The sequence below is a fragment of the Aquarana catesbeiana genome, linkage group LG03, assembly GCF_042186555.1.
Source record: "Aquarana catesbeiana isolate 2022-GZ linkage group LG03, ASM4218655v1, whole genome shotgun sequence".
NCBI lineage: Eukaryota > Metazoa > Chordata > Amphibia > Anura > Ranidae > Aquarana > Aquarana catesbeiana.
This window is the reverse complement of record NC_133326.1, coordinates 527003567-527028646: the sequence shown is the minus strand read 5'-3', so window position 1 is coordinate 527028646 and position 25080 is coordinate 527003567. Positions and strand designations below refer to the sequence as shown.

The following is a 25080-nucleotide window of genomic DNA, read 5'->3' as shown; positions in this document are numbered from 1 at the left end:
CTAATATTTATTACTGTAATGCAGCCAGGCTATATACATAGACAGTATTACATCTGGGGGATCTTTTACTTTTTGTTTTACATTGGTAAGTGCTACAGCAATAGTAAAAGTATCCTGTGCTGCCAGCACATAGGAGAGTCAGACTACGGCTCTCTCACACAAAGCACCATCCTGGCTCTCCAGTACTCCTGCATGCCCTCTGTACACTTAGGGTTGCCACCTGTCCGGGGTTCACCCGGGCAGTCTGGATTTTGAATCATATGTCCAGGTTTCAGTCCACCTGAAACCCAGGCACATTATTCAGATAGGAATGTGGCTTAGAATAGGGCCTGACAGGAGGGTACTGTTGTCTTTGGAGTGCCCAAAAGTGTCCCAGGTCTGCCACAATCCTTTAATGTATGCTTAAAAAAAAAACTTTGTGCCCCTTAAGTCTTCGGGTTTGGCTTGAAGAAAAAGTGGCAATCCTATGTACACTGCTCCAGCTAACTAGAGTTGCCACCTGTCCAGGATTCACCCGAACAGCCCGGGTTTTGAATCATGTGTCTGGCTTTCGGCAGGCTGTAACCCAGACACATTATTCAGACAGGGCTGTAACTCCCAAGGTAACACACAAATCTGTTACCGCCCGGGAGCTGCGGGCGGCTGTCTGGGGGCAGGTTTGGCATCACTGGGGGGGGGGGGGGGGGGGGGGGGGGTGCAGGCCGATGATGTCAGCAAGAGCAATTTGGCCACATCCACAGTTTGCTGTGGCATGCTGTGCACACCACATTACTACTCTCCTTGGGGCACTCAAAGGTGTCCCAGGCCGTTAGTGTTTGGGTTTGACTTAAAGAAATGGTGGCAACTCTACAGCTAACAACATATGATAAGATATGGAATGTTTTCCTGCAGTATTTCATATTTACCTAACCAAAAACAAATAAAAGCATTTTTCCTGCTAAACATAATACATAATTTATAAATGTATGGGGAAACATTATTACATTCCTATAAATCAATATACTTTTTTTAAATAAAAAAAAGACAATGCATTGCTTGAGTATACCACAAGAGGGCAGCCTATACTCACTGCATAAAAAAGTGTTACAGCTGAACCCCAGGAAAACAGCTAAATACGCAGATGAAATACATACTCCGGAGCTGTTATACCTGCCAAAGGATTCAAAGTCCGATCGTTTCGAACGTGATGACGTACAACCGGACTAGAAAAGGAAGTTCAATAGCTAGTAGCCAATAGCTGCCCTTGCGTCGTTTTCGGTCCGTCGGACTAGCATACCGAGGAACATTTTTTTCAATAGCAATCGAGTCCGTCGGCAAGATTTGAAATATGTTCTATTTCTATATCTGTCCGTCAGATTTTTAGTCAGAAAAGGTCCGATGAAGCCCACACACGATCGGAATGTCCGCTCGTGTGTACGCGGCATTACAGATTTTGTGCCCTCCCCAGACAGGAAAGAGAAAGGAGAAGCAACAGACTGATGAACTTATCTCTCTGTCACTCTGCTCTCTTCTCCTATCAGCATGCTTCTTGTTAGTGCAAGAGCACTACAGAACAGCTGGCTGACTCCTTGTGCTGTTCTTCCTCTCCCAGTCTCAGATTTGCTGTACAGTGGATGGCAAAAGGTTGATGCCACGTTAGATTCAGGTACTTACTGTTTTGCATTTACATAATATATTGAATGTGTTGTTATAGCTTTACAATTTATGTTTTTTAAAATAACAAACATGTCATACTTACCTGCTCTTTGCAAATGTTTTGCACAGAGCAGCCCTGAACCTCCTCTTCTCAGGTCCCCCACCTGCTCCTCCCCTCTGCCAAGTGTCCCTAATGCAGAGAATACATTAACTTAAAAAACCTTCAGGTTTTAGAACCACATTAATGGATTGTGTTAATGAATAAAGAGCTACATTATTTACCATATTTTATATCTGCCTGGTATATTCTATTTTCTGCAAATAAAATATGGTAGCGCCCTGCCAAAAAAAATAGACTAAATTTAGTTTTCGGCTTTACTGTGCTTAGTGGAGAAATTATCATTTTTTTTGGTCTGGTCAGGGTTTCCCTAAGGTCAGTGGTTGATTGTTCCTGTCTGCTTATGGTGGAGGGTTCCAGAATATAGAATAGGAGGGTCAACCACCGATTTACGAATGTTTATCAGACCCAATCACTGGGAAGGGGGTGCTCAGAAGGTGATAAATGTTTGGGAGGCCTGTTCTTGCCCTGGGGCTAATGAAGCCTTTGACTAAACAAGTATGCTGGAGGGCATCCCCTTGGAACACTAGTCTGGAGAAGGACCCCTTCTCTCCTTCACTGAAGAGTATCACTTGGAGACTCAGTGACAGCAGCTGTCCTAGGACATTGTAAGACATGGTTTTGGACTCTCAGGTTTGCATGTAATCGAGGGAATTGAGTTCCAGAGGTTACTGAATAGACTAAGTCTGCTCTTGGGGAGAGTGTTTGTGGCAGGCAGCCTTTGTACTAGCAAGGGAGACCTGGGCATTTTCTCAACAGCCCCTCTTAGGAGAGTCCTCTGAAGACATGCTTTTGCACAAAACAACGTAGGGTGGTGCCTACGTGTTGACGCCACGCTGTCACTTCTGATTTTCGGGACGGCAGCCTTACCAGCAAGTTCAGCCTATTCTCTGTCAATGCTGGATTATTTCTGTGGCATTTTTGTGATTCATATGACCTTTATAATTTTTTATATAATATAATATGATAAATACTACACTATATATGATATCTTTGCAGCTCTATGTGGTGAGCTATTTTTTTATACAGGATCCTGCCCAGTTGGTTGCCCCCTTGTGGTGAGGAGTGAAAACTGATGGTGATTGCCATAGTGAGCTTATAGCTGATTTATATCACATGCTTTCTCTGCTGCCTTTACCTGCAGCTTATTGTCTGGGTTCATATTGGTGGAGGAGAAGTGGCACCAATGATTACAGTGCCTTGAATAAGTATTCATACCCCTTGAAATTTTCCACTTTTTGTCATGTTACAACCAAAATGTATTTTATTGGGATGTTATGTGATAGACCAACGTAAAGTGGCACATAATTGTGAAGTGGAAAGAAAATTATAAATGATTTTCAACATTTTTTACAAATATCTGAAAAGTTCACTGCAATTACAGCTGCAAGTCTTTTTGAGGATGTCTCTACCAGCTTTGCAAATCTAGAGTGAAATTTTTGCCCATTCTTCTTTGCCAAATAGCTCAAGCTCTGTCAGATTCGATGGAGAGCGTCTATGAACAGCATTTTTCCACAGATTCTCATTTGGATTTAGGACATTTGGTCTGGACTTTGGGCCATTCTAACACATGGATATGCTTTGATGTAAACCATACCATTGTAGCTCTGGCTGTATGTTTGGGTCATTGTCCTGCTGGAGGGCGAACCTTCGCCCCAGTCTCAATTCTTTTGTAGACTCAAACAAGTTTTCTTCTAAGATTGCCTTGTATTTGGCTTCATCCATCTTCCCATCAACTTTGACCATCTTCCCTGTCCCTGCTGAAGAAAAGCATCCCCACAACATGATGCTGCCACCACCATGTTTCACTGTGAGGATGGTGTGTCCAGGGGGATGTTCAGTGTTAGTTTTCCTCCACACATAGCGTTTTTACTTTTGTGTCCCCCACATGGCTTCTCGCAAACTGCAAACAGGACTTCTTAGGCCTAATGTACACGGGACGCTGAGGTAACCTCTCCTGAACATTTTTTTTGAGAGCTTGAAACTAGGGCTGGGGAAATTAACGATTAATTCCTCGATTAATCGTTAATTATTTTGATCGGTACTCACCTCTCCGCTGGCTTCCGGGTCTTCAGTGAGTTCCGTTGGAGATCCGGTGACGTCACGGACATCAACATCACTGGACTCCTCCCCCCTTCCCCAAGTGCCTCTGTCTGCTAACGAAGGGAAGGGGGGAGGAGTCCGGTGACGTCGATGTCCGTGAAATCATAAATTGAGGAAGACAGATCCTAATGATTTGATTGATCTCACTGGTCAAAGTATTCAGATAAACGTCTATGTAAATCCTGGACTTGGCTGTGAAAATCAACATATCTGAGGGCTTTCCTGGCTGTAAGTCAGTTTGACGATGAACTGACATTGATTGGTTATCCAGCAATAAAGAAACATTTATGATGAGGGCACTTTTTTTCCAAAGAGCTGACACTTTGCTGTCTCAGCAGGTGATGGATGTCTCTGGCTCTCCATCGGTCCTCTGATGCACAATGGTGCTATTTAAATAGACTGTAGGGTGATGAGGTAGCCCCGCCCCACTGAGGAAGTTCTGATTGATGGGGAGGAGCTACGCATGATTACGGGGGAGGAGCTACACATGACATCAGCTAAAAGTAGTTGGATCTGTATGTGCATTATAATTACTGTATTTATTGGCGTATAACACTTACTTTTTCACCATGAAAATCGGGTGCAAATAGCATGTGCGTGTTATACGCCAATACTTAAATTTTAGCTGCCTCGGAGGGGACAGGGAGTGGGGCGGGACGAGCGCCGTCAGATTACATGCAGTGAGAATCTCCTGTTTACTTGTCGGCCTCTGTAATTGGAAGTCCCGTCTCCCGGGCCACCATTGGACCACTGTTCTGTCTATCATAGGATTCTCACTGCATGTAATCTGTCGGCACTCATTCCGCCCCCCTCCCTGTCCCCTCTTGCTGCAGATGGGCATCGATCAGGCTGCACTGATGGCAATGGTGAAGCTGCTGCATTGAAGGCAATGGTGAGGCTGCTGCATTGAAGGCAATGGTGAGGCTGCTGCATTGAAGGCAGTGGCAAGGCTGCTGCATTGATGGCAATGGCGAAGCTTTACTGATGGCACTTGTGAGGCTGCAGATGGGCATTGATCAGGCTGCATTGATGGCAATGGTGAGGCTGCAGATAGGCACTGACCCTTATTTTGCTTCAAAGTTCCTTATTTAAAATTTAAGTTTTTTTCCTGAAATTTCCCTCTTAAAATGAATGTGCGTGTTATACGCCTGTGCGTGTTATACGCCGATAAATACGGTAATCGAAATTAGTCGATTAATCAATTAAAAGAAAAAATGATTATTCGAACATGAAAATCTTATTCAGTAACAGCCCTACTTGAAACCGGTGTTTAAAAATGCCAGTTTAGCCACGTTTGCATGCTGTGTTTAGTTGCGTTTAGTGGCACTTTGCCACGTTCGCGTCTAGGAGCGTTTATTTAAGATAACATCATAAGACCCTCCCAAAGCACAACAAACTGTATTATTTAACTATTTCAGCCATTCTGTGAGACCATAGTGAGTAGCAGCAGCTGAGAGAGCAGCAGTGTACTTGTATCTACCTCAATTTCTGAGCTTTTACTATGGATCCCATAATGATCATATGTGAGGAAATTAAAAAATCCAGATATTAAATTTCATGCAACTATGTTTGATCAAGTCAGGGATCAAGCTCAATGGTGGGGTCATCTGGTTCAAATTTAACAACATATAGGTCAAATTCCAATTCTACTTTGGATAACAGCAATGCTAGTGGTGTATTGGATTGGATCATGGGCTCATTAGGGGTATATAAATGGTCTATGAAGCATTGCAAGCAATTACAAGTTTTTTAAATATGTTTTTAGTGTTTTTTTATCATTTGCTATCACTTTTAAGTTTTGTAATGTAAAAAAATAGGGCCTTTAAAAACGCTTCTAAACGAAAATGTGGCAAAACGCCGGTACCGTGTTTAGACATGTTTGGCGTCTGAACTGTTGGAAACTTTCGGAGCCTTCAAAGAAAAGCCTCTAAACGCAACTGCCTAAAAATGACATTAAACGAACCTGTGTACATGTACAAATAAGATAACATTGGATGAGTTCAGGGGCAGCTGAAAAAAGCATCCAACTGCCTCTGAACGTGCGTTTACCAGCAGCCGTGTACATGAGGCCTTATGGCTTTCTTTCAACAATGACTTTCTTCTTGCCACTCTTCCATAAAGACCAGATTTGTGGAGTGCACGACTAATAGTTGTCCTGTGGACAGATTCTCCCACCTGAGGTGTGGATCTCTGCAGCTCCTCTAGAGTTACTATGGGCCTCTTGGCTGCTTCTCTGATGAATGCTCTCCTTGCTCACCCTGGTAGTTTAGGTGGTTGGCCATGTCTTGCTAGGCTTGCAGTTGTGCCATACTCTTTCCATTTTCGGATGATGGATTGAACAGTGCTCCGTGAGATTTTCACAGCTTGGGATATTTTTTTTTATAACCTAACCCTGCTTTAAACTTTTTCGCAGCTTTATCCCTGACCTGTCTGGCGTGTTCCTTGGCCTTCATGAAGTTGTTTGTTCACTAAGGTTCTCTAACAAACCTCTGAGGGCTACACCGAACAGCTGTATTTATACTGAGATTAAATTACACCCAGGTGGAATCTATTTACTAATTAGGTGACTTCTGAAAGAAATTGGTTCCACTAGATTTAAGTTAGGGGTATCAGAGTAAAGGGGGCTGATTACAAATACATGCCACATTTTTCAGATATTTATTTATATAAAAAATTGAAAACCATTTATCATTTTTCTTTCACTTTACAATTACATACAATTATGTGCCACTTTGTGTTGGTTTATTACATAAAATCCCAATACAATATATTTACGTTTTTGGTTGTAACATGACAAAATGTGGAAAATTTAAAGGGGTATGAGTACTTTTTCAAGTACTTTTTTTACTTTATTGGTTTATGATTTTTGTGTGCACAGAGACAAGTGGGGTTTTTTTTGTTTTAGTTTTTTTGTATCATACTTACCTAGGTGAATGCAGCATCGGTCCCCCTGCCGGCTCTAAGACTGAGAACTGTATGTGAGAACTGAGTGATCAAAGATTGCTGTCACCAATCCCCCCCCCCCCCACTCTTACTGAAGTGCTGGGCTATGGAGGGGCGGGAGCGGCTGGCTCAAACTCTCAGAGGCGAGAGGCTGAGCCAAATGCTGGTCCAGGTGCCTGGGTGGATCCTGAACATATGGCCACGATATTTCCCCAGCCTGGACTGGCTCTGTGACATCAGGCGACACCCCGCTGTCCGCTGAAACCGACTCACAGGATCTGTTGATCCACAGGAGAGGTACAGCCAAACAAGCTTTGGCAGTACTTTTCCTTTAAGTGCTGCAGAGAAAAGGATCTGCTGTGTGACAGAGCTCTGTATATCTCCAGGTCCAACCCAGTAGTAGCAAGGTGTACCTAATAAAGTGGCTGGTGAGTGTGTAGAAAGATAGATGGACTTTAAATGATGAGTAAAGCATTGTAATTGTCCTCTGAAAGTCTGCAAGAAATCCATTTGTATTATCTATAAAAGATGTCTATTAAAGTGAATAAAATTCTAATGAAGATTTTAGATAGATAGATAGATAGATAGATAGATAGATAGATAGATAGATAGATAGATAGATAGATAGATAGATAGATAGATAGATAGTGTGTTTGTTTTTTTTTCTTTTTTTCTTTTTAGTGGGTTTTCTCCATATGGAAAGACTTTATGGATGTATATGCTGATAAGCTACGTTTGGTAGTGGTATTACCTTTTAGCAGAACAATGGCTCATATTGGTTATAAGATGTGTGAAAGATGTAAGATTGTGAAAAATATTTTTCTTGAAAATTTTATAAAAATTCTAATATACAAAAAAAAGAAATGGAAGGATAGAAATAAAAAAATGTTGACTGGTAAACAGCTATTTTCTATGTATTTCATGTGTCTATTTAGCTGTTTTACTGGAGTTCATTTTTAATAAAAAAATACAATTTCTTCCTACATGGCCCTGTTTTTAATGTACAGAAAAAAAAGCATCTGGACTTCTGCTACTGAGTACTTGGGAGTCTTTGATCATTTCAGCTCTTCCATCAAGTGCATTATACGGTCAGGATGTATGCTTACAATTGAACTCCATCCATTTTTTTTTTCATTTAGCGTTGGATAGAGTGGGGAAGGTTTAGATACCTGAAGATGCCTGCTACCTAGAGGAGTAGCCAGCTTACCATCCCAAACCACACACGGGTACATTTTAAAGTTAGAGGGAAAAAAATGGCAGACAAGCATGATAGGATACATGCTATGTCTCTTCTGCATTAATGTGGCTTATTGGCCTGTTTGCCCCATACACTGAGCTGAGCACGCACAGCTCAGTGTACAAATTAGGCAATGCTGAGATGAGCAAACTCTTGTTCATGAGCAGGAGTGAGGACATATCGGCCCAAACCAATGAAAACAGCCAACGATCAGTACCCAGAAGAAGACCCCCCTGAAGATGTAAGCAGGCTGGCTAAAAAGGACCTCCAGGACAGTGCAGCATTTGAATGAATACGGCGAGCAAGGATTCAGAACACTGTCAAGTAATTAATGCTATCCATGACTCCAGTAAAGACCCCAACACTACCTCTTCCATTGCCTTTGCACAAGGGCTTGGTTTCTGGTTCCCATCTTTGAAGTGTCACTTAGACATTATGTAGAATGTACTATAGTGAGGCAAACAAGGAAGATCTATTCAAGGCAAATACCTGGCAAGACCATAGTTGGGGTAAATCAAAGACAGCAGCAAAGTGATTAAGTGAGCCCTTTTTTTTGTAATTTTCTTATTTAAAAAAAAATAGAAAACTCGCAGTCGTTATTGTGAAGATAATATATTTATTTGCATAGACCCAAAGCATCTTTCTTGTGGCGTACAACATAAATATCTATAAATACATCTAGGATTTGTCTTCTTTGCAACACTACTAAATAAATAAATAAATAAGCAAACCTCCCCAAACAAAATGCAAAGGTCACCTAAAGGCTGCAAGACACCTGGCACCCTTCCACAAAATTGACTCCGGGGCCGTGTCCAATAACCAGAGCTTATCTGAAAAGTGTTAAAGCTTATAGACTCTAAATTGCATACAGTGAAAATGACAATCCTTGCAAATAGACAATAACAACAATATAACAATGTAACACATTAGGCTGGAATGAGACATGAAGACCTCCTTTCTTGTAGGTGGCAGCACAGTTGTCCATCGTCAAAAATGAATGTGACTTGTGTTTTTTTTGGCAGAATATTATAGGGTTTTTAAAGGGTTGATGGGGGTTGAAAAAGGTGCAAGGATGTTAGTCTTAGACAACCACCTTTACAGTTATGTTACTGTTAAATGCCAAAAATATATATATTTTTTTAATTTTAGTAGTAGTTGTTCTTTTATCTTTTTTTACAGGGTATCCAGTCTTGTCATCCACTGGGCTCCAATCCTCCTATCCAATAATATACTATAACACAATCAAAGGAGAGTAGGGGGAAGGCTCACAGTTGACTGCTACCTCTTCGTGAGCACGCAGCTAGTTTATTGTGTTTGTTTCTCTTGGAACTCACTTCACTTAACTGCAGTGTTCTGTTGTATGGAAAGGCTGGTAAAAAACAATATGTTCATGTATCTGCCAGGGCTCCTATATACTGCCTGTTCATTCTGGCCTTCATGCTCACCCTCATTGTCAGATAAAACCCAAGTTGTGTATCCAGCTTGTCACAACCCTTTTAATTTTATCATGTAAAGTAAAACAATAAAACTGTGTAGATTTGACACAAGCTAATAAAAATATTCTTAATATAACATTGTAAGGCACTTGGGCACCAATTTAACCCACAAATAGTATATAACAGCACAGATGTTAAAAATCAATACATACATTAATAGTGCAAAGTATGTTGATTTGCAATCAATATTTGGAGCTTCCGCTGCTCCACAAAATAGAGTCCACACAAACAAAGCACTGACATGATTGCTCATTCAATTTAGACATCTGATCAAAAATAAAAAGGTAATAATATATTTAGAATGTTGCTTTTAAACATATTTGTAGCTTTCACCCATGTCACCTCTTGAAAAAGGTGCAAGGATGTTATTCCTGCACAACCACTTTATTACAGTTGTGTTACGGTCTAGTGATTGGCTGTCCCACCTGATAGACAGCTAAGAGAGCCAATCACAAAAGAGGCAATTGAAGAGTGAAAAAACTTCTCAGGAGACCACCCGCACTTGTTTCAAAAGGCAAACACAAAAGATAAAGCTTTTAGTTAAACTTTGGTCCTGTACATTGTACATTGGTGGATATTTGTGAAATAGAGAATAGAAAAGCAGAGGCGTTCCTGACAATCTTTAAGGTTAAAATTTATGAAAATCCTAGCGAGATTGCAAAACCACCGCTGTCATTATCTGGTGATGGTCAGACAATGAGGGCTTATTAACACCATAATGCATGCATATAAGGACAAATGTTGGCATGCATTGAAGCATGCTACATTAGGGCAGCCCATTAAGGAAGCAATAGGACATAAGGTGAATTGCCTATTTCATGCTTTGGGAATGCATTGGGCAGTGCAGCCTATTGAGGCCCAACATTGCTAGTATGAATAGACACTTATTTTGAAAATGCTGTGAACACATCTCAACACGTGGGAAATTGGATCTGCATTATTTTTGGCAATGAAACACATTTGTGTACACATTTGTGTCTGTACATAGTGATAGGTGCATACACTTTTACTGTGTACTGGTGTGCAATTAGGAATTAATGCCAAGGAACTGCAGTGCTTATATACAGTGGATTACCCTCTGTTCTGGTAACACGCTATAAAAACAGGGGTGCTCATGCACATAAGACTGAGGTATCCATACCTGTGCATATTCACCCCTGGGCCACTCAGCGTCATTGGTTGTTTTGGTGCATAATAACAACCAATATCTAACCTGCACCTTAGCTACCAATAACGCTGTGCATCCTGGGACACTAGTGGCCAAGCAACCAATGATGCTGTGTAGGCCTGCAGTGTCCATTAACCAGTGACATTGTGTGGCCTGAGGCACCAGTGTCCATCAACCAACAACAGTTGGTATAAAAATGGCAGCCCCAAGTGGCAATCACCCCCTGCAGCAACCGTGGCATTATTGCATGCACTATGGTGTGAACTAGCCCTAAAGACAACATTAAGTTGCTATTTTGGGTAACACTTCCCTAAGTTCTATGAACCCATTGACAAATCTAAGTATAATTGTCAACACCTCTAAAAATAATTTCACCAAAACCCTAACCTTGGAAATACATTTTGAAAATTTTTGATTAAATACAAATGTATATACAGTTTAGATTTTCATCTTCACCTGACATAATCATTCGTCCCGCAATACATTCCTAAACTCACAGATAAATATTAAATAAATACACCATTTGAGTTAGCGACAAAGGACCCAGTGGTCCTTTATTTTAAACTAGTGCAACGTTCCAAAGTAAAATACCCCCCCCCCCACTAGCCAAGAGTAGCATGAGGGCTGACTTCTAACTATTTGGATCCATTTCTTGGACTCTTGCATAAAGATGTCTAAAGAAAGCAGTTCTTTTCACCCACATTGACCAATCAGACTGTTTCTTTTATGTTTAAGTGAAAAGAAGGATCTGATATGTTGCTTTTTTTTTAAATACCTTTATTCCTTTCAGAAATGTTATGCATAAGTTCCTTTGAGTGGCTCAGGCAGAGCCAAAAGCAGCACCCAAATATTTTTCTTCCATGCAATTTGCTTCCATTAAACAATGGATTTCACAATTTCAGATTCTCTGTATGGTATTTATTTTGTGTAAGTAGCAAAACCAGTCTGTGTTGGTTTTGCACTTTACATATATCAAATTGTGAATAAAATATACAGTATCTAAACTGTTTTGTGATACCAGATCTCTGCCAAAACGTTGTTCAGTGTATGTATGGCACAGAATCTTTCCTTTATTTTTTAATTTAGTAGAAGAAGGTTAAAATCCTATCTGTGTTCCTTTGGTGTGATTTTTCTTCACTTCCTGTCCTGGACACGTAACAGCAAGTGAGAAAAAATCTCTACAGTATATGGGTTTCCCTCTTAGAGAGTCGTCACTGGACAGGTATCCCCATAACAGCAAGTGAGAAAAAATCTCTACAGTATATGGGTTTCCCTCTTAGAGAGTCGTCACTGGACAGGTATCCCCATTGGCAGATTTACTCCTTTCTCTTGTCCCACGGATAACGCTACAGTTTGGTTTTCTAAAAGCTTTTTGTCTTGGTGACAGTTGTTACCTGGACAAACAGAGAAAGTAAAACCACCTCCCAGGAACACAGATGACAATACAAATTTAACAGGTTCTAATCTTTCACCACACTATCCATGATTAAAAAAAAAGAAAAAAGTTTTATCTATGCATACACCTTAAAGGAAGCCTGTTGGTAGAGAAACGTGGAGGCTGCCATTTTAAATTCCCTCTGAATAATACTTTTTGGGTCACTTGCCCAAAACAAACATACAGAACATAAAGCAGCCTGTTCAAAGTCAGATTTCTTGATCTGCATACTTTTGAGTCAATGGCTCAGAAAGTACTGAAGCCAGAGTCAGCATGACTGCCGGGCAACTAGCACTTTCCGGAAAGGTCAGCAATGGTAGCCTATAATTTTTTTTTTTTCCTCACTACTTGTTTCTTTTAAAGTGGAGCCATACTAAGAAATGAAAGCAAAGGTGGACTAACAGTTATGCTGCACAAAATTAGTACGTAGTAGCTGAGATTTTAAATATTTACCTTTTAGCTTTGAAAGCTAAAATAAGTTGGGTTTCTTCTGGTGGCTAGTCAGCTGACCAATTCCAGCCACAAGCTTCTATACCAAGAAGTACTGGATATTTTTCTTTGCTCCTATTGGCAAACCATAGCAGGCCTGGAGCAAAGAGAAGCTGATTACGTGCTGCTGATGTGGCCATGTTTAATTGAGCCTGTCGCTGCCTTGCATGGTAAAAGGACAGGTTTGCTTTAAAGCAAAAATGTTAACATATCTTTGCTTTCACTAGTATAGTTCTTATTTTATTATTTGGAAATGGATAAAATGTTTACTTCCTAGCCTGGCATGTTGCATTACATTCTACTTTTTTCCTTTTTCCCCCCTATTTTACCTACAAGGCACAGAAAATAACAAAGTGCTTTGATAATTTTACCATCCAATGAATATATATATATATATATATATATATATATATATATATATATATATATATATATATATATATATATATAAAACAAAAAATTGGACATGCAGTTTCAGTTTCTGTTCAAAAGAATTTTACTTCAATCTTCATGCATATACAAGACTGCACAGTTTCGGACAGTAACTCTATCCTTTATCAAGTTGCAAGTTGATGAAGGACAGAGTTTCTGTCCAAAATTGTGCAGTCTTGTATATGCATGAAGATTGAAGTAACATTTTTCTGAACAGAAACAGAGATTGCATTTCCAATTTTTTGTTTGTTACATATCTGGTGGAAGCAGGAGTACCACATTGGATGTGAATCGCTAAAGGAAGTGAAAGACATGGCAGAGGTGTCCCTATATATATATATATATATATATATATATATATATATATATATATATATATATATATATATACAAATATAAATATATATATATATATTAGATCTTTGCCACTAAGCCAAACTGCAATTAGACTCTAATGAAGATAGCCATTCCCTGGCTCGTTTAAAAGCAGTGAAGCTAAGTCTATAAGTCTAGTTTGTGACACTTGAGTCAGAGAATGGCTTCTTCAATCAGACCTAGTCCCTTTACTTTTTCCTAAGCTATAGTACCTAATGCAGGTATTGACTAAAGTGATCCTGACAACAGGTTACACTTTGCAGACTCAATATGCCTCTAGAATGCATGAATGTAGGTAGCACTTACTGAAGCTCAGAAGTTATCTTCAATCTCTGACACTGCTTGTGCAAAACCCAATGTTGGAGGATGAAGAAACTTCAGAGCTGTTTAAATTTACAAACAGGAAAACGACTTAACAGGATAACAGTTGTCACTTTTATGCACTCTAATGACATATTCAGTCTGCAAAGTATAACCTGTGACATACTTACTTCAAGTTCTTGTCTATTCAGAAACAGGTTGAAGGTCTTGTGCTGGTAAAGATATTATCTTTTTTTGTAAGGCTGACGTGGGTGGCCCTTCCTAGTGTTGATGACACCTATTGGGTCATCAGGGTCCACCTTGTCATGTTGATTATGTCTTACTGGTTCTTGATTAAAATGCGCCCTGACATCTTGTTCATTCTTTGGTGTTGGAAAATTCAGGGTTGTCTTCTTTTCTCGACCAATACTCCAGGGGTCTGGATATAGCTCAGCGCTTCTGGTGTGTCGGACTGGCTCGGGAGTGATAAATCGGGTAATAGGAATCGTGTTCTCCATGGATAAAAACTGAGAATAAGGTGGCAAGTCCATTCCTGGGCGGAAAAACTGTTTTGGCTTTTTGAGGCTCAGCAGATAGTTGTGTTTTGGGGAATGGTAGACATCATGACGATTCTCCAAAGTTTCATGCTTGAATACGCAGTCGTCATAGCTAAAGTAGTGCTGGTAAACAGTATACATCAATTAATATTAATCGGGGGTTTTTTTTCCAGGATATGTTTTTGATTATGTTAAGCTTTCTACAAAGTCATTTAATTCATATTAGAAATTCAGATAATGATTATCTCTAAAAATCACCCTTTAAGGCTAAACTTCAGGCAAACAGGCAAACAGATAAGGATGACCCTGAAATACAAATATGTGGACTGTTTACCTGCCAAAGGATTTATAATACTGGGTGGTTGGTTGCGATCCACCCAACCCTACTACAAAGCATAACCAGGTCTGGGACCTTCATTGCACCTGCTGCAGTACTCTGACATATCTTCAGCTTGCTGATTGGACAATATATTAAGCTGCCAGCATATTTTTTGCTGACACATGTACACTTCTGCAGAGCTCAGTACTGCCCCTCTCTGTCTGAGCATTGACGAGGGATTTGTAAGCAGCTATGAAGAGACTTTCATATACTTACAATACTTTCTTTTAAAATACTTTTTAATCGAACTAATAAAAGTTTGGCCATTTGTTAAATAATGTGGAAGTCCCAGTGGTACAAATAATTTATGACTAATAATATGGTAAGAGTGATAATAAGCAGTATAAAATGAACAGCCCAGCACAAAGAGTGGAGCAGTGTGGAATATATAATGTGCTCAGGGCCATTGATAAGGGCGTACCACCAGTCCTCCTGTATAAGGCCTGGGCACACAGGGGGGCCCTGGCAGCAGGGGGAACCAGGAAGCTGATCAGTGCGGGCGGGGCAATTACAGGAACAATGCCCCTGTGTCTCTCCCTGCAGCAGTTGGAAGACAGTTTTCCCCCTCCCCCTCCAGCCTGCTTTCAGCTGCTGCAGGGAAAGACACACAGAGCATCCTGTAATTGCACCCCCTGCCAGACCCATCACCCTCTCTGTCCTGTCCTCATCTGATTCCCCCTGCTGTGTGCCCCCCCTCCAGCGCTGCCAGCTTACATCTCCTGTTGGTTGCTGCAGGATCACAGGGATGGAGGTGTTCAGGATTGGGCATGAGGGAAGGGGCTGGTAAATATTTCATTTACCAGCCCCTTCCTTTTCTGAATGAACACAGTGAGTGATTAGTATTGTGTTCATTCATATCGGAAGCAACACAGAACTTTATTTATTAATTCAATACAATTTTATATTTTACATTTAGCAGGAATTTTGTAAGTTATGTTATTTTATTTTTAATGAAAATATCTTTTTGATATTTTCGGTTGTAGGCTATATGGTGCCCCGTAGTTTCTAACAGCAGCCCTAAATACAGGATACAGGATACAAAATGGGATATTCTGAACTATGTCATATACAGCACAATGTACAGAGAAGATACCCCACCATACAACCTAATATACTAAATACATACACCTATCACATTACGTACACACCCTGTCAATCCAAGCAATAGACCAACAGGCTGTCATTAATGAGTACTTATTAGCCCCTTATTCACTCACGGCAGAATTAATTGTAAATAGCTCCAGAACATACCTACATGCTGGTATTTGGCTCCTTATAATTAAGTGCTCAGCTTGTATCTGAATATGTATCCTGCCCCCTTCCAGTCCTGTAGCTCAGTGGTTCTCAACCCTGTCCTCAAGTACCCCCAACAGGACATGTTTGTAGGTTTTCCTTTATCTTGCACAGGTGCTTTAAATCAGGGTCAATAACTTGGTATTTTGGACAGCTATTTTATCTAAGAGAAATTCCCAAAACATGGCCTGTTGGGGTACTTGAGGACAGGGTTGAGAACCACTGCTGTAGCTGATGCATTTAAGCTTGACAGGAGAAGGGGATGGGGAAAGATGACCATCATATTCTGCCCCTTCTTTGTGGTCTAGGCAATGTTAGTTATGGGGTTTTTTTTTGGATTCAGATGGTAAGAGATGGTGTGATAGTCTTCATAATGTGGGAATTGTTGATATGTATGTGGGAAAATGTATGTAAACTTTCCTGTTGCAAGTACAGAAGTCTAATTATTTTTAATCACTAATCAAGCAGTATGGTTGGTAAGAATATGCATGAGACCAGGCACTCTAAATGGTTGCATTTCTAAACTTTTGTGCACAAGAATATTAGAATGTACCCTATATATGTTTATACTCTAAACTGCTAGAACCTGGTCCAGAGCTGATTGAGGGTTTTAATGAATAATATTCCTGTCACTAAGTTACGATAGATGCCATTAGGGTTGTGTTCGCTGGACTTCTTTTTGCGGTACTGAAGTTACCTACCAAATACATTGTTGTTTCTATAATTACAGCAACTGTCCATGGTGCTGTAACAATGCTTATAACATATTTTCTTCCATAAAATAAAAGACAATTAAAAAATAATTGTGTCTATATGGTTAGCATTGACACATTGTCCATTTTATAGTATATGACTACTGCTTTAATACTTACAGATCCAAAAGCATTTCCGAAACTGTCCATACATAAGTATCGGCCACTTTTGACACCAGTGATGACAACTTTACCAGCAGATTCTGATTTAATCATTAATGCACCTTTAGGAGAAAAGAAGTCACGATGAAAGAAAGAAAATCTTATTTTCTGGTACAATTTAAAGTATTTTTTTTTAAAATATTTTTGTAGTTGTGCTTTCCAATATTAACAAAAATTTTTTCTTAAATTGTCGATTTTTAAACAGCCATGTTCGGAGCCTCACATGCTTTAAAATTATTGTTCAACATTTCCTACAAATTTTTCAGGTCTTTTAGTTCATTTTTTTTGTTTCCCTACAAAGATGATTAAATAAGCAACTAACTCCTTTAAAAATCAACCTCATTGACTTTTTCTTTTAAATATATTTTTTAAAACAGGGCAGAGACATATTCAACTTTGTAAACAATATTCTATATTATCATATATTCTTGCACAGGATTTTCAACTATGTATCCAATGTACTTAATTTTTGTGTATTTATTATTTATATTCTCCTTACTATAGGTATCTATAACTGACCATGGGATTTACAGCTGTCAGTGAAATATGTAAATTCACATAGACACGGTATTCCAGAGATTTACAATATACACTCTGCAACATGCAAAATCTCCCTTTGGGTGTAGTGGGATTCATTTGGAGTACATTTTTTATTAAGTCTGGAATGCCTGTGTTCATTTTTAATACCCAATCATGGGCAGAGAAACTTAAAATAAATATATTTCCTTTCCACTGGATTAAATGATTGAAACAAATATAGTTTCAATGAGCTCAATCATCATAAATGAGTTCTTGATAAATTCTCTACAACCCTAATTCAATAGGACAGTTAGTAAAAGTAGTTTAAAAAATTGAAGACCTATCTAAGCTACCTTAAAATGTCGAAATTGTAATTGCTCGGTTACTGTTATAAAGTTGCAAAAAAAAAAAATGTTAGCAGCAATTTAAACTTTTTTTAACTGTTTTTGTCTTCAGTTTTGCAATAAATTTCAGCTTTCACTGGAGAAAAATATGTGTGTTGCCAAGGCTGGGCTCCTTCTAAAAATGCTGTCTTGAGCTTCAGTACAGCAGAGTCACAGAACACACATACAACAAATGAGAAAGACAGAGAAAAATCAAAATTTCTAATCTTTGTAGCGATTTATTGATGATTTTTAAATTGATTTACTAAAGGGAAAAAGGCTGTTCACTTTGCAAGGGAACTTTCAATTTGCAAGGGAATTTTCACTTAGCTGCTAAGTGGATTTGTTGAATATTCACTTTGCAAAGAATACCCAATGGTATGCAAGGAAAATATAAAAAACTGTGCTTTTGCTTGCACACAATTGGATGTTGAAAGTCAGCAGGTCTTCACTTCATTCATTAAGTTAAGAGAAAATGTCTTTGCAAAGTGCACAGCCTATTTGCTTTCAGGAAATGAACCCCAATGTAGCAAAACCGGAGCAGCAGTTATGACAGCCAGTCAAACAACATTGTCAGGAGTGGTCATTATTGGCAGCCTACATATTTTTACATTACTGGTTTTCTTAAAATTTCTGATATTGTCTCTTATGAAAATGATTGCAATTGTTCAGTCACAATTTTTTCCACGTCACATATTTTGTCATAATCAAACTTACTGTATATGGTTTGATGTGGGGATCCATCAATTCGCCCATCGTGATTGATCTGCAGGTGGAAGCTGTTCCATTCTGTCGCTGTGTACAGGTGCATTAGTCTGTCTGGAGTCCCCCATCCAGAATTGATTACTGGAGAGGAATTAGGAAAGGCAAGACTGACCTTTAGACTAGACAGGGCAAATATGAAAAGCCCCAACCTATTGCCTAGTTTGGTGCTGGACATGCCTCTTTTTTGTCTTGCTTGGGGGAGATGCTAGTGTAATCTGATCTGACTTCTGTCCTCTTGCTCTGAGATTCAGATGCTTCCCAACTTTTTTGCACTATATATAAAGGCTAACAACTCCGTGACATCACACAGGAAAAGCTTATTAAGAACATCCTTTTTTTGTCTTAACAGCAGAAATTTAAGAGAGCCCTGAGACATAAAATACTTAAGGAAAGGGAATTCACGTGTATGCCCTTGGGGAATAAAGATCATTGTTACTTTTTTTATTACTCTTTATTACTTCTCAATCACGTTTTTTTTTCTATTATATCCAGTTTTATAATGTTATTACCAAATAAATGTTATCTTTTCCTACTAAATTGTTTTTCAATAAAATATTTGAAGTTTCTATAAAATGAATATTAATTTACACAAAAATAGTATAACTGCTTTAAAACTATTGTTTATATAAACAAAAATGTATCAACGTAAGATATAAGCTTGTATAAAATATATTAAAATGTAAAAACTAAATTCTGATTATAGCCACTATTATTATAAAGTTCTTATTGTCAAATAAAACTAAAATATAGAAAGATACCAAAAATGTAAATTATATATATATATATATATATATATATATATATATATATATATATATATATATATATATATATATATATATACGGTATATATATATATATTTTTTTTTTTTGCTTTATCTTGTCTTTGGTGAAGATTTAGCATTTTTACTGTTCTATATTAAGTACTAGACAAAATGGATTATTATTCCACAATCTCTTATTCCACAAAACTCTACAAATGGTTTCATCAAATGATCTTGGATAGTAGAACTTAAAATCTATTTTGACGTAGTAGAACATAAAAACGGCAGTTGGTGTTCATTTTTAACATTTTTTTCTAGATTTATTTTCCTTTTTTTCTTAACTTTACTTTTCTGATAGAACATACAGTTTAAATATGGTTAAAGTTCAAAGTGAGAAGAAAATGCTCCAGTTTTGTTTTTAACATCTAGAGGGCAGTCACTTGACAGAAAATGAAACCTTTCAAAGATTATCCACTTGTAAAGCACAAGATTACATTGTAGTCTGCAGTGTTATTCCCAAGAGCCCTTATGGCCCTTATGTAGATGTGGAAAAGCATTATTAGGACAAAAGTGTGTAACCTGAAATGATGACTTTATTTAAACTAGCAATGCCATAATAACCAATGGTAATAAAAAAAAAAAAAAACCTGTTCAACTAAAATTTTTAAATTATGTCAAATTACAATTTTTTTATTCTGCACTATCTATCTATCTATCTATCTATCTATCTATCTATCTATCTATCTATCTATCTATCTATCTATCTATCTATCTATCTATCTATCTATCTATCTAAAATCTTCATTAGAATTTTATTCACTTTAATAGACATCTTTTATAGATAATACAAATGGATTTCTTGCAGATTTTCAGAGGACAATTACAATGCTTTACTCATCATTTAAAGTCCATCTATCTTTCTACACACTCACCGGCCACTTTATTAGGTACACCTTGCTACTACTGGGTTGGACCCCCTTTTGCCTTCAGAACTGAAATGATAGCATCACGCAGTTGCTGCAGATTTGTTGGCTGCACATCCATGATGCGAATCTCCCGTCCCACTATATCCCAAAAGTGTTCTATTGGGTTGATATCTGGTGACTGTGGGGGCCATTGGAGTACAGTGACCTCATTATCATGTTCAAGATATCAGTGGTGAGATGATTTGAGCTTTGTGACATGGTGTATTTTCCTGCTGGAAGTAGCCATCAGAAGATGATGGGTACACTGTAGTCATAAATGGATGGACATGGTCAGCAACAATACTCAGGTAGGCCGTGGTGTTTAAACGAAAAAGTGTGCCAAGAAAATATCCCCCACACCATTACACCACCACCACCAGCTTGAACCGTTGATACAAGGCAGGATGGATCCATGCTTTAATTAAGTTTACGCCAAATTCTGACCCTACCATCTGAATGTCACAGCTGAAATCAAGACTTATCAGACCAGGCAATGTTTTTCCAATCTTCTATTGTTCAGTTTTGGTGAGCCTGTGCGAATTGTAGCCTCAGTTTCATGTTCCAGATTCAAAGTGTTGTGGGTTCAGAGATGGTATTCTGCATACCTTGGTTGTAACGAGCGGTTATTTGAGTTACTGTTGCCCTTCTATTTCTTCCCCATTCTGATGCTCGGTTTAATCTCCAGCAAGTTGTCTTCACTACATCTAGATGCCATTGGACAGGTGTACCTAATAAAGTGGCCAGTGAGTGTATATATATATATATATATATATATATATATATATATATATATATACAGTATGTTGAAGCTGTTCCTACATGCAGCAATGATTTGGCGCAATGCCAAGGTAGGTTTGATGCATCATTTATTATATCTCTGCTCTACTATTACTTGGGGCACTGGGCTATGCAAAAATGCTCCTAATTATATTTCAGTTTAATTATGCAACTATAAAATGCAAAATCTGCATACTCACGTTTGTCTTATTTAGGAAAAGTGTGCTAACAAGTAAATGTATTTTAGCTTTCAGCAACCATTAGAAAAGCATGACTTGTACAATTTACTGTTAAAAGCTCACTGAGCTTTTCTTTTTAGCACATGTTTTTATACATAAGCTCCCTAATATTTTGCATTTCCAAATGGCAAAAACATAGTGTTTGCCAGTTCACATTTTTATATTTTGTGTAATGACCAGATGTAGAAGTAAAATTAACCAATCAGTAAATCTACTGAATATAAAGAAGAAAAAATTACCTTTGCCTTGAATTGCACCTCTGTTATTTAGCCCCACCCACTTTAACAAGCTTATAGGCCACATTTGCCTCCAGCCTTAGCTGGCCTCTCCAACCGCAGTAGTGAACTAACCAGTCTCTTCTTCTTTTGCCATAAGAGGAACCTTGTAAACTCAAGAAGACCAACTGGGATACCCCAGGTCAGCCAGAAGATATAAAGAAAACAAGAACTCCAAAGGTAAATTCTAATTTTTTATTATTATGTATTTCAAGGGTCAGCTTAAACGCAGGGGTCTCAAACTTGTGGCCCTCCAGCTGTTGCGGAACTACAAGTCCCATCATGCCTCTGCCAATGGGAGTCACGCTTGTAACTGTCAGTCTTGCAATGCCTCATGGGAATTGTAGTTCTGCAACAGCTGGAGGGCCACCAGTTTGAGAATGTTCAGCTGCTCTTTATCCAAAGTCTTATACAAATTTACAACAGAATTGTCCAGGTTTCATATGTGCTGAAGTAGAAAAGCTTCCTTCTCAACTACAGTTAGGCCATCGTCTTTAGGCAGTAGCTGGCTGGAATGAAGCCTTGACCAATCAACACAAATATACAAAGGCATTTTTGTATCTTGCACCTATTTATTGGATAACAGTGAGGCTGCCTGGCTTCTGAGCCAGGTTGGAATTTTTTGGCTCAAATGCTGTGTACACATGAGCAGACTTTTCGACCGAACTGGTCCGACGGACCGAATCCGGCGGACTATCCGACCCTGTGTGGGCCTAATCGGACCTTCAGTGGACTGTTTCTGTCGAAAATCTGACCGACTTTAGATTTGGAACATTTTTCAAATCTTTACATCAGAACTCCGCCGGACTCAGTTCCTATCAAAAAATCCGCTCGTCTGTATGCTAGTCCGACGGACGAAAACCGACGCTAGGGCAACTATTGGCTACTGGCTATGAACGTCCTTATTTTAGTCCGGTCGTACGTCATCACGTACAAATCCGTTGGACTTTGGTGTGATCGTGTGTAGGCAAGTCCGTTCGTTCGAAAGTCCGTCGGAAGTTCGTCAAAAGTCCGTCGAAAGTCCGTCAGAAAGACTGTCGGACCTTTGTTGCCGAAAAGTCCGCCCGTGCGTACAGGGCATTAGGCTATCGCCCCCCTACCAAAAAAAAGGTGAGTCAGAGACAGAAAGACCTTTCACCAATTAGTTTATTGGTAATATTTAATTTATGCTGTGGGTATTTAAAACCTACCAAAATTCTTTCAGAATTAGTATTTCAATATAATGTTATAATGGGCAAACATTGTAGCTCTCTGCATGGGAAACAAGATGTGCTTATACCCTTCAATGAAATATTGGAAACTAAATTGCGATTACCACAATAAAATGCCTAGAACATTTAATGCAACAGGCTACATAAAATTGAGTCAGCCTCTTTCCTCTTTCTATCTACTGAAAAAGGAGTCTCAGCGCTCCTTGTGAACTTTATATAACCAAATGTAAAAAAATGTAAGTGTAAGACTAAATGAAACATCTAAAAATGGCCAATGAAGGCAGGTAAAGCTTGGAACTCATATACAGCTATTTCTCCACCAAAAGTCCAATGCATAATTTAGGCAACAAGTGTATGGTTCAACCTGGCAACAACTGTCTAAAGTTGGAACGTTAGTTTTTTGTAAAGTTTCCTTTTAAATTATATGAATGAATGTTAAAGTGCACCTGTCATGATAGAAATACTACCACTGCCGACCTGATCTGAACATGTTAACTGAATATTGGCTGCCTGTCTGTAGCTGAGTGTTGTTGCATGGTTCAGGATTTGAAACCAGGCAACTAGGATTTTATAAGGAGACCATATATCTGCCATGAAGTGCGTACTTTCAATTTAAAAAAATCAAATCAAATTTTTTAGTAGATCATAGTGGTGATTGACTACTGTAGGTGATTGACTACCTGCATATTCTGGTTTTAAAGATCCAACTAAGTTAAGGAAACATATATAAACATATAGAAAAACATTTTCCTCTAAATTGATCAGCTATTTGAACCACAAACTGGTCTGGCAGAAAACCTAAAGCAGACCTGTCAGCCACTATAAACTTATTACATGTTTTTGTAGAACTCCTAAGAGCTTTACAAGGTCCTTACTAATACCTATTATCTTTGATCTTGGTTCCATCATGTTACTATGAACTTGACTTTCCTGACTTTGAGACATCTGTCACCCCTGTCAAATGTGAGTGCCTCAGTGGCCAAAACTGGCAAATTCATTGAAATGGGCAGTTGCCGAAGAATGGGTCTTAGTCCTAAAATTTTGGAAGTCCTTCCCATAGTAACAAAGTGAAACTAGCTTTAAAGGTGGGCACATAGAGAAGGGTTTTCTAGTTAATAAAGATAATAAAAAATGTCTCGTGTCACATGCCTATATGGGCAGACAGGTTCTCTTTAAATGTCTCACAGGTATGAAATAACCAGGATGGCCAATTATTGTTGGGCCAGAAGACAACTACTTTACTAAAGCCACTCTGTGACCTTTACAGACATTTTTTGGCCAACTGAACTATGGGGAAGGATTAATTGGACTGATGAGATTTTCCAAACCAAATAAAATAATTTTCCACTGAGATTAGACCAACACTATGGACACCTGTACTTGAAAAATGCATACTTATTAGATAATGCCGTGTGTGTTAAAGACCAAACTAAAGATTTAGTGGTTGGTATTCTGTCATCTCATACCTTTGGGCACCTTTGCTCCTTTTAAACTAATCATCCCAAACTATAAGCCAACAGACATGATAATGGCACCAAGGATCAACAAATATTAAAGAAAATGTTCGAGCATCAAAAACACTTACTGTCTAATCCAGTCATTTCCGGATTCAAGTAGATTTCCATAGCATTCATCATGTGCAAGTCCACAGAAAGTTCAAGAGGTTCATCTTGTCCAATGTCCATAGTTATCCAATATTTTCAAAATCAGTCCAGATTAATGTCTCATTTAAAATTACAATGAATCTGCTAATAACGAATCTAAAGAAAAATGCTTAGATAATTCCACAATGCTACTCTGCGAGTAAATTTGCACTTGCTTAAGCCTAAAACTAGACACATTTTGTCTATTACCATGAACTGGCATGGTGTTAGTCTGATTACTGATCAACTAAATGTTGTAAAAAAGGAGAAAAAAAACAGAGACTGAAAAGTTGAATAAACTTTGCTTACCTTTTGTGCAATAATTCTTACTTTACGAGCAAAGACACACGCACACACAGGGGGTGACGTACAGAATCCATGCATTGCAAATGCGCCGGCTGTTTTTAGATGTAGCACATCTATGTCAACCTTGATGATAAGCAGAGTGTGGAAAAAAACACTTTAAAAAAACAAACAAACACCTATGGGTCAGGTCACACGTACTGGTATGTTATCCATCATTTAGACCTTGACCTTCTAAATACATTTCAATCATAGCTATTTCTTTGTAGACAAACTTTCCACCCACATGGTCCACAAGATAACTGCACATCAGTATTTTGTGTTTATTGCTAACTGTTTTTCATATTGTCATGGTTTCTGGC

General features: G+C 38.6%; 1 protein-coding gene across 1 annotated transcript; it reads right to left on the bottom strand.

The window, feature by feature from the left end:
• Positions 1-13268: 13268 nt before the first annotated feature.
• FGF23 (fibroblast growth factor 23) lies at positions 13269-24645 on the bottom strand. Its single transcript, XM_073621250.1, has 4 exons — positions 24358-24645; positions 18494-18622; positions 16833-16936; positions 13269-14411 (listed from the first exon to the last, which is right to left on the bottom strand). Exons 1-4 carry the CDS (start codon positions 24455-24457, stop codon positions 13977-13979), a joined length of 768 nt encoding a protein of 255 aa, XP_073477351.1. The 5' UTR covers positions 24458-24645; the 3' UTR covers positions 13269-13976.
• Positions 24646-25080: the final 435 nt, after the last annotated feature.